At 42.1% G+C, this 10,252-nt stretch overlaps 1 protein-coding gene across 2 annotated transcripts in view; it reads right to left on the bottom strand.

The window, feature by feature from the left end:
* Positions 1-7,610: 7,610 nt before the first annotated feature.
* WDR70 (WD repeat domain 70) overlaps positions 7,611-10,252 on the bottom strand; it is a 271,958-nt gene continuing 269,316 nt past the window's right edge. Inside the window, exon 17 of one of the 2 annotated variants that reach the window (XM_073343800.1) lies at positions 7,611-8,799. In XM_073343800.1, the coding sequence (XP_073199901.1) occupies positions 8,712-8,799 (88 nt within the window). In that variant the 3' untranslated portion in view covers positions 7,611-8,711. The remainder of the gene's footprint in view (positions 8,800-10,252) is intronic. The other variant, XM_073343799.1, reaches the window with a different exon arrangement.

Here is a 10,252-nt window from a genome sequence, read left to right as displayed (position 1 = left end):
AAAATTAATCGCACGATTAATCGCACTGTTAAACAAGGATAGCATGCTTTTATATAAATATTTTTGGATGTTTCCACATTTTATAAACATATTGATTTCAATTACAACACAGAATACAAAGTTTACAGTGCTCACTTTATATTTATTTTTATTATAAATATTTGCACAGTAAAAATAAAAGAAATAGTATTTTTTTCAATTCACTTAATACAAGTATTGTAGTGCCATCTCTTTATCATGAAAGTTGAACTTACAAATGTAGAATTATTAAAAAAAAACTGCATTAAAAATAAAACAATGTAAAACTTTGGAGCCTATGAGTCCACTCAGTCCTACTTCTTCTTCAGCCAATTGCTCAGACAAACAAGTTAGTTTACATTTGCAGGAGATAATGCTGCCTGCTTCTTGTTTACAATGTCACTTGAAAGTGAGAACAGGCATTCGCATGGCACTGTTGTAACTGGCATTGCAAGATATTTACGTGCCAGATGCGCTAAAGATTTATATGTCCCTTCATGCTTCAACCACCATTTCAGAGGACATGTGTCCATGATGATAATGGGTTCTGCTTGATAACGACCCAAAGCAGTGCAGACTAATGCATGTTCATTTTCATCATCTGAGTCAGATGCCACCAATAGAAGGTTGATTTTCTTTTTTGGTAGTTTGGATTCTGCAGTTTCTGCATCGGAGTGTTGCTCTTTTAAGACTTCTGAAAGCATGCTCCAAACCCCATCCCAATCAGATTTTGGGGTAAAACACAGAGTAGGAGACATACAATTCTCCCCCCAAGGAGTTCAGTCACAAATTTAATAAACACTTTTTTTTTAAATGAGCAGCATCAGCATGGAAGCATGTCCTCTGGAATGGTGGCCAAAACATGAAGGGCCATATGAATGTTTAGCATATCTGGCATGTAAAAACCTTGCAATGCTGGCTGCAAAGTGCCATGCGAACATCTGTTCTCACTTTCAGGTGCCATTGTAAATAAGAAGCTGGCAGCATTATCTCCCATAAATGTAAACAAACTTGTTTCTCTTAGCGATTGGCTGAACAAGAAGTAGGACTGAGTGGACTTGTAGGCTCCAAAGTATTACATTGTTTTGTTTTTTAGGGCAGTTATGTAACAACAACAAAAAAATCGACATTTGTAAGTTGCGTTTTCACGATAAAGAGATTGCACTATGGTACTTGTATGAGTTGAATTGAAAACTACTATTTGTTTTATCATTTTTACCGTGCAAATACTTGTAATAAAAATAATACAATGTGAGTACTGTACTTTGTATTCTGTGTTGTAACTGAAATCCATATATTTGAAAATGTAGAAAAACATCCAAAATATTTAAATTGGTAGTCTATTGTTAACAGTGTGATTGAAACTGTGATTAATTGCGATTAACTTTTTTAATCGCAATTAATTTTTTTGAGTTGATCCTGAGTTAACTGCTATTAATCAACACCCTAATAAAAATAGATCCTTCTGGGGACATTTTTACTGTCACTTTTCAGATTAGAGTCACAATAATTACTTTTGTCACTTTTCTGGGGCTGAGGTGTAAAATATACAACATTCCAGAGTAGCTCTCACTTAATCCATCTAGTCAGGAGCAATGCTTTTGCAAAGGCAGCCCAAAATTGCATTTGCTTTTGCTGCTGCCACATCAGAATGCAAACTCATCTCAGTTGCCATCGACAAGCTCTAGTCCAGTGGTTTTCAAAAATTTTTCTTGGGACCCAGTTGAAGAAAATTGTTGATGCCTGCAACCCAATGGAGCTGGGGATAAGGGGTTTGGCATGTGGGAGGGGCTCAGGGCTGGGGTAGGGATGCAGGAGGGGGTCAGGATTTTGGGGTAGGGCCGGGGATGAGGGGTTTGGGGTGCAGGAAGGGGTTCCAGATTTGGAGGGGGCTCAGGGCTGGGGCAGGGGATTGGGGCACAGACTTACCTCTGGCAGCTCCCAATCAGTGTCGCAGCCAAGGCGCAGAGGCAGGCTTCCCACCTGTCCTGGCCCCGCGGACTGCACTGCGCCTGAAGCAGCCAGCAGCAGGTCTGGCTCCTAGATGGAGGCGCGCAAGCAGGCACACCCCCACCCACCCCGCCGCCCAACTCCCATTGGCCAGGAACCGGCTAATGGGAGTGTGGAGCCGATGCTCAGGACAGGGGCAGCGTGCGGAGCGCCGTGGCCCCCCTGCCTAGAAGCCGGACCCACTGCTGGCCGCTTCCAGAGTGCAGCGCTGTGCTGGAACAGGTAGGCACTAGCCTGCCTTAGCTGGGCAGCACTGACGATTGATACTTTTAACGTCTCGGTTGGTGGTGCTGACCAGAGTGACCCATTGCCTTACATGCTGCGACCCAGTACTGGGTCACAACCCGAACTTTGAAAAACGTTGCTCTAGTCTACTCAGATATTACCACAGTCCAAACGTCCCTCTCCCATGAGAAAAAAAAATCTGCATTTTGAATCACTCTCCTCCAGCTGTATTATTTTGCATTTGCCAGGGCTCACTCCCTTTGTTATTTCCTGTCTCTCTCATTTCAATGGTGTTTGCAGCAGTCCTCTATTTAGTATCATCTGTTAATTTCATTAACATGCTGTTTAATGAACTGGAAGGGGGGAGCTTAAGATGATGTTATATAAGACCGGACATAACTCCTATTCCGGCAGCATCCCACTAGTCACCTCCCACTCATCTCAATACATTGCTATTTATCATTACCCAATTCTTAACGGCCTAGAGCCAGTTTTCAATCCAGACTCTTACTCACTTAATTGTTCAACTAAAATTTTCTGATTCACTGCACCTAAGTGATTTACTAATGGCATTTCTTTATAAATCTGTGGTTCTTATTACTTCCAATTTGTTGATCAAGATGTTTACAGTTTTCTCTTAGCTGTACTATTATTTTCTTACAGATTGAGGTAATTGTCAAGATCATTACATTATTTTTGAAAAACAATGCAGTTTCTTCCCCTGTCCTTTATTATGGTAATATGAAGGTACAATTAGTAGAAATTTGTTGTTATAGAGCAGCTGGATATTGTAGCCAGAAGTCCTGGCCTGTAGTAGGTGAACTCTCAGTGTAAGTGTCTGACTGGACCTACTAGACCACATCTTGACCAACCCCCACTAAAAGAAATGGAATCCTCCATTATTCTAAATGAAAAATACCATTCAAAATTCCCTCTACTACAAGCTGTATGTGAGAGTGTAGCAACCTGCATGGAACTTGGAGGGAGGAGCACAGGATGCAGGAGGGAAGAGTTTGGAGGAGGCACCAGTAAGTCAGTCTGTGCACGTGGGCTGGAATGCTAGCTGCAACTATAGCACATCTGTAAATAGTTCTCTTAATAAAGAACCAGTTTAGTTCTAGAAACATGGAGTCCTCTAATGTTATTGCCCAGCACAAGTGAAATATGGTGACAGCAATCAGCTTGGGGAAATGCACAGCAAACAAAACAGCACCTAGAAATAGAGCAAACAGAGAGCATGAAGAAGTTCAAACTACCAGGAATGCTGGATTTCCACACATAAAGCTTGGCACAATCATGTAAACAGTGGATGCAAGAACTGATTCTGCATACATAGTTGACCATAGGGGATAAAGATGAGAAAATGAAGATAAAGATTTTTACTATCTCACTGGGGGGAAAGGATAAGTGAGTGAGTGAAATGCTGTGGCCAGGAATAATGCCTGAAACACTGGAATAGCTGATAAAAATGTCTGATGAGTATTGTGACCACAAATGGGTTTCTTACCCAACACCAAGAAGCAAAAGAGGGAATAGATACATTACAGAGCATCCACACGTAACTTTAGAGATATTAGAGCAGGGGTCAGCAACCTATGGCACGCGTGCCAAAGACGACACGTGAGCCAAGTTTTAATGGCATGCTGCTGCCTGCTGGGTCCCAGGTGCCGGCCCCGCTCAGCCCGCTGCCGAACCCAGGCCGGCAGCGGGCTGAGTGGGGCCGGCGGCCCTGACCCCTGCAACCCCCCTCACACACACTCCCAGCCCTCTGCCCAGACCCCTGCACCCCCACACACACACCCCAGCCTCCTGCACCCTTCTCACACACCCTCTGCCCTGACTCCTGCACCCCCCACACATACCCAGCCCCCCCACACCCTATGCCCTGACTCTTGCACCCCCCACATTCCCATCCCAAAAGTTACTAAGTTCTGATGATGCACAATAAAACCAGTGTGCACATGTAGGCTGTCAATAAGAAACCCACAAAATAAGAAATGTTATTGTTTGGAATTTGTAATAGTTGATACAGAGGAGTACCACCACTCAGGGCAGCAGAGAAGTGCAAGCCATGGATGTGATTGCAGTACAACACCAGAACATCCTCAACTTGAGAGAGGAGGGAGAACATTCACTGTGGGCCCTATCCAAACTTATAACAGAATATAAGGACATATTTCAAGGAGATGGACACACACAGGGCAAAATGAAGTTGGAAACAGACACCCCCCTCATACCTCTCCATGAGTTTACCTAATTGCAGAGTTCCATTATCTGTGGTGGAACCACAGAAGGAGGAACTGGCAAGCCTGCAAAGAGGAGGCATCATTACCCCACTGAAATTAGCAGAGTGGAACAGCAGTATAGTAAGGGTGAGAAAACTTTCAGCTAAAGTGAGGATCAGTTACCACCCATTACCTATAACTGAGGACACATTACCCAACTTATCCAGGGAAGAAGTTTTCATTGTTTGTGATATCAAGAATGGGTTTTGGAGTATTGAGCTAGATGAGCCATTCAGCCACCTGACAACTTTTACTGCACCTTTTGGCAAGTACAGCTGGGTATGATTGTTTATGGGCATTGGTCCATCTCCGGAGGTATTCCAATGCAAACTGAACCAGGCATGAGAGGAACCTCCCAATCATCAAGATGGTAGCTAATGACGTTCTTATTGTAGCAGATGATGTTGACAGATAGTCTAGGATCATGATACCAGACTGCAGCAACTCCTAAACTGGTGCCAGGAGCAGATTATTAGGCTTAAAACAATATCTTCCCCTGAGTACCCACACAAAACTACAGAAAGGCAGAGTCAGCAGTGAAGTCGTAGACAAGAGACTGATGGCAAAGCTCAATGCTTTTTTTGCCTCTGTTTTCACTAACAAGGTCAGCTCCCAGACTGCTGCGCTGGGCATCACAAAATGCGGAAGAGATGGCCAGCCCTCTGTGGAGATAGAGGCGGTTAGGGACTATTTAGAAAAGCTGGACGTGCACAAGTGCATGGGGCCGGACGAGTTGCATCTGAGAGTGCTGAAGGAATTGGCGGCTGTGATTGCAGAGCCACTGGCCATTATCTTTGAAAACTCATGGCGAACCGGGGAAGTCCCGGATGACTGGAAAAAGGCTAATGTAGTGCCAATCTTTAAAAAAGGGAAGAAGAAAGATCCTGGGAACTACAGGCCAGTCAGCCTCACCTCAGTCCCTGGAAAAATCATGGAGCAGGTCCTCAAAGAATCAATCCTGAAGCACTTGCATGAGAGGATAGTGATCAGGAACAGCCAGCATGGATTCACCAAGGGAAGGTCATGCCTGACTAATCTAATCGCCTTTTATGATGAGATTACTGGTTCTGTGGATGAAGGGAAAGCAGTGGATGTATTGTTTCTTGACTTTAGCAAAGCTTTTGACACGGTCTCCCACAGTATTCTTGTCAGCAAGTTAAAGAAGTATGGGCTGGATGAATGCACTATAAGGTGGGTAGAAAGCTGGCTAGATTGTCGGGCTCAACGGGTAGTGATCAATGGCTCCATGTCTAGTTGGCAGCCGGTATCAAGTGGAGTGCCCCAAGGGTCGGTCCTGGGGCCGGTTTTATTCAATATCTTCATAAATGATCTGGAGGATGGTGTGGATTGCACTCTCAGCAAATTTGCGGATGATACTAAACTGGGAGGAGTGGTAGATACGCTGGAGGGGAGGGATAGGATACAGAAGGACCTAGACCAATTGGAAGATTGGGCCAAAAGGAATCTGATGAGGTTCAATAAGGATAAGTGCAGGGTCCTGCACTTAGGACGGAAGAACCCAATGCACAGCTACAGACTAGGGACTGAATGGCTAGGCAGCAGTTCTGCGGAAAAGGACCTAGGGGTGACAGTGGATGAGAAGCTGGATATGAGTCAGCAGTGTGCCCTTGTTGCCAAGAAGGCCAATGGCATTTTGGGATGTATAAGTAGGGGCATAGCAAGCAGATCGAGGGACGTGATCGTTCCCCTCTATTCGACATTGGTGAGGCCTCATCTGGAGTACTGTGTCCAGTTTTGGGCCCCACACTTCAAGAAGGATGTGGATAAATTGGAGAGAGTCCAGCGAAGGGCAACAAAAATGATTAGGGGACTGGAACACATGAGTTATGAGGAGAGGCTGAGGGAGCTGGGATTGTTTAGCCTGCAGAAGAGAAGAATGAGGGGGGATTTGATAGCTGCTTTCAACTACCTGAAAGGGGGTTCCAAAGAGGATGGCTCTAGACTGTTCTCAATGGTAGCAGATGACAGAACGAGGAGTAATGGTCTCAAGTTGCAGTGGGGGAGGTTTAGATTGGATATTAGGAAAAACTTTTTCACTAAGAGGGTGGTGAAACACTGGAATGCGTTACCTAGGGAGGTGGTAGAATCTCCTTCCTTAGAGGTTTTTAAGGTCAGGCTTGACAGAGCCCTGGCTGGGATGATTTAACTGGGAATTGGTCCTGCTTTGAGCAGGGGGTTGGACTAGATGACCTTCTGGGGTCCCTTCCAACCCTGATATTCTATGATTCTATGATTCTATGAAAGGCAATGTAGACAGGAAGGGATCCCTCCCTGGCAATGCTGAACCATTGCAAAATACCCTCCCAGGGACAAGACAGTAGCCCTGCACAGGGACTGATGGGCTGGAGAACCAAAACTCTGCTTTCCATGAGGGGTAGTCTGCTGCAGCCCAGCATAGGGATAATGGACAGGAAAAAGAAGCGGTTAACAGAATGCCCAGCTAATCAGGCAGCCTGCAAGGAGCCAAGAACCTGAGGCCAATATGCACAGGTGAGCAGGTCTGGGTCTAGTCAACAAATAGCAATGGTAAAATGCAACTGTCCAAGCTGCAATGGAACACAGGTCACATGAAGTAGCTACAGACTCAGGACAGTGGTGAAGATAAAACCAAACACAACTGAGTTGAACAGCAGCGGAGAGCTGGCACATCTGGACAGACAGGCCAATGACAAGACCAGAAGGACTTAGAAAGAGCCTCAGCCGTGAGTTGGCCTGATATACGAGAGTCTGAAGAAAACAAGGTATCTGAGTAACACAGAAGACCAACAGAATGCCACCCAACAGAATGAAGGTCAGAACAGTGTCCTGCACTAAAAGCAGAAATGCAAGCAAGTATTATCAGAACCAAAATATTATCAGAACCAAAATATACAAGCCCACAAGTGATCTAGCTTCCTCTTTATTTGCCTTAAGGAGGGTGGTTTGTTTTTGTGTTTTTAAATCTCTCTCCTTCACTTAGTGACATTTACCATAGCAACTTGCTGGTAAATACCACCATTTTATAAAGGTCAGTATCACACTTTAGAAAAAAGAAAAGGAGGACTTGTGGCATCTTAGAGACTAACCAATTTATTTGAGCATAAGCTTTCGTGAGCTACAGCTCACTTCATCGGATGCATACTGTGGAAAATACGGAAGATGTTTTTATACACACAGACCATGAAAAAATGGGTGTTTACCACTACAAAAGGTTTTCTCTCCTCCCACCCCACTCTCCTGCTGGTAATAGCTTATCTAAAGTGATCACTCTCCTTACAACGTGTATGATAATAAAGATGGGCCATTTCCAGCACAAATCCAGGTTTTCTCCCCCCCCAACCCACTCTCTTTAGAAAGTGACTTTGTCAGCCAATATATGCACAGTTCAGCTATACACCTCAGCAAGCCCAAGTCTATGTGTATATTGACTAACAAACACACATTATCAAGTGTTATTGCTTACCAATATACAACAACAGATTTAAGAGGCCTGAACAAAATCTATTTAACTTTGAATAATCCATACACAATTAGAAAAAAAAAGTAACAAGTGTACAATGTTTTAATTCAGACAAATATACAGAATTGTACATTCTTACTCCGTACGGCTTATAAAATCTTTACCAGTAATGTGAGAGACTGTATAATTCAAAAGAAACATATTTCAGATAAGTCACAAATACTAGAAAATATTTGATGTTTTACAAAACTAGCACACCAGCTAAACAAACCTGATGCCTAAGAATTATTCTAAATTGATATTCCTAAAAAATGTGAAATCATGACTTTTTTGCACAGCTTGATAGATGTTATTGGAATAAATAAAAGAAGCTTGAAAAACTCCAGTTTTTATGTTCTTACTTAAAATCTTCATATGGAATATTACAGTAAAATGCTGCTTTCTCATTAATCATTGATGATGTATTCTGGTTAAAAATTACAAACACAAATACTTTTTAAAAAAAATCTAAAGTTAAGAAAATGACATAAGATTTTTGCATAATATAATTAACTCCTTATTACAAAAGGCAGAACAACAATCATCTTCAGTTGGAAATCATGCAATGCATTCAAAGAATTTCTGTTTGTAAAGAATTTAACCTTTTATTGCATAATGAAATAACTCTCCACTTTGTTTTGAATCCACAGTCACCCAACCATGAATCAAGTACTTCATATTTTACGCTTTTTCCACTCTGGTTTGTTGTCTGTTTCATCTTCCTCTGATTCCACTTCTGCAAAAACTGCTTTTGGTTGAGTCCTAGAAAATATTAAGAAGCAGAATAATGATTAACCACAGCTCTTCTATGCAGAAGTGAACACTTTCTTCTGTGATTCCCAAAAGAGAAAAAAACGTTATCGGCTTAATTATTTCATTTAATCATGAAATAAAAATATTCACTAAATTTCTAGCAAATCAGAGAAATTTGCTGTTCTAAGGCAAAAAATGAACGAACAAGCAGACTAATGAATAAATATGCATCTCTTGCAAGTACTGTTTGCTCTTCAGCAGGCACTGTTATGTGTGTTTTCAATTAATAAAATTAAGATATCAGACGGGAATAAAGGGAATTTAATATAAGGCTACAAAAACTGAGCTGTACATTTTCACATTTCATGGTATTTTTTAAAATAAATCTTTCAACCACTGAAGTTTGACAGCTATCAAATAGAAACTGTGCTATTCTTGTTTTCAAGCCTACACATGAAAAAACAGCTCCTCTCCACAGAGACCATCCAGCACTACTGTAGCATAATAAAAGTAATGATACTCATACAAGAACATGCTGTATCCTGAAAGTAATCTTGAGCCTATCTATCCGGACGTTATTTGCTTGTAATTTAAACAAAATACTTAAAAACTCTACAGAATATTCACTGACTACTTTTTAAACTAGAACAGTATCAAATAGTTTTTCACCAAACTCTGTGTCTGTTCATTCCGCTGTTTGGCACTTTAATCTCAGTTTAGTCTACTGTTCCCAATCTAATGTTTAAGAATAACCACAAAACCTTCAAGCAGTACTAGTGAAACCACTGAATTTCTAAAATTGGCTACAACAGAGATTCATACTTCCAAGCAACAATCAAGTGTAAAGTACAAAATGCAGTCAACAGAATTTTTGGCTTATTGGCATATTAACTAATGTTTTTACAGCACTTTTGAGGATGTAAAATGCTATATAAGTGCTATATATTGTTATTATTACAACTATTATTCAGCAGATTTGGCAAAGTGCATAAACCTTAACAAAATTGTGCTTAACTTACTTAAATTAAGGGGCATAATTAAAGTTACCACTGACTTCAATGGGAACAATAGCTAATGTGTATAACACAGCCATTAATATTAATAGGCTGGATTCTCCAGTCTGCTAAGTATGTGGCACAACATGGATTTAAAGAAGCGAGAGATCATCAGTGAAGAATGCCTTTTGCCAGGGCTCTCCCCCTGGTGTGCCTGCCTCCGACACCAGCCAACCCCTCCACCACCAACATAGGAGTGAGGAGTGTTGGGGGTGTTTTTGTTGGAACGGCCATGTCAGAGTGAACCATCCTCCACTGGTGTAAGGTCCCTGATTAATCTTGAGATTTAGTGCATGTGCAGTAGCCTCCCACACACTAAAAGTTCAAATAGGAATACCTCAAAAAGCATTATGGAACTTTTAGTGACCGGTAGCAGGGTCCACTCAGCAACGTACTACAAGGCAGGG

This window comes from Lepidochelys kempii, chromosome 5 (assembly GCF_965140265.1).
Source record: "Lepidochelys kempii isolate rLepKem1 chromosome 5, rLepKem1.hap2, whole genome shotgun sequence".
In the NCBI taxonomy this organism is placed as follows: Eukaryota; Metazoa; Chordata; order Testudines; family Cheloniidae; genus Lepidochelys; species Lepidochelys kempii.
Note: the sequence above shows the minus strand (reverse complement) of the source record. Positions and strands in the feature narration are given on the sequence as shown.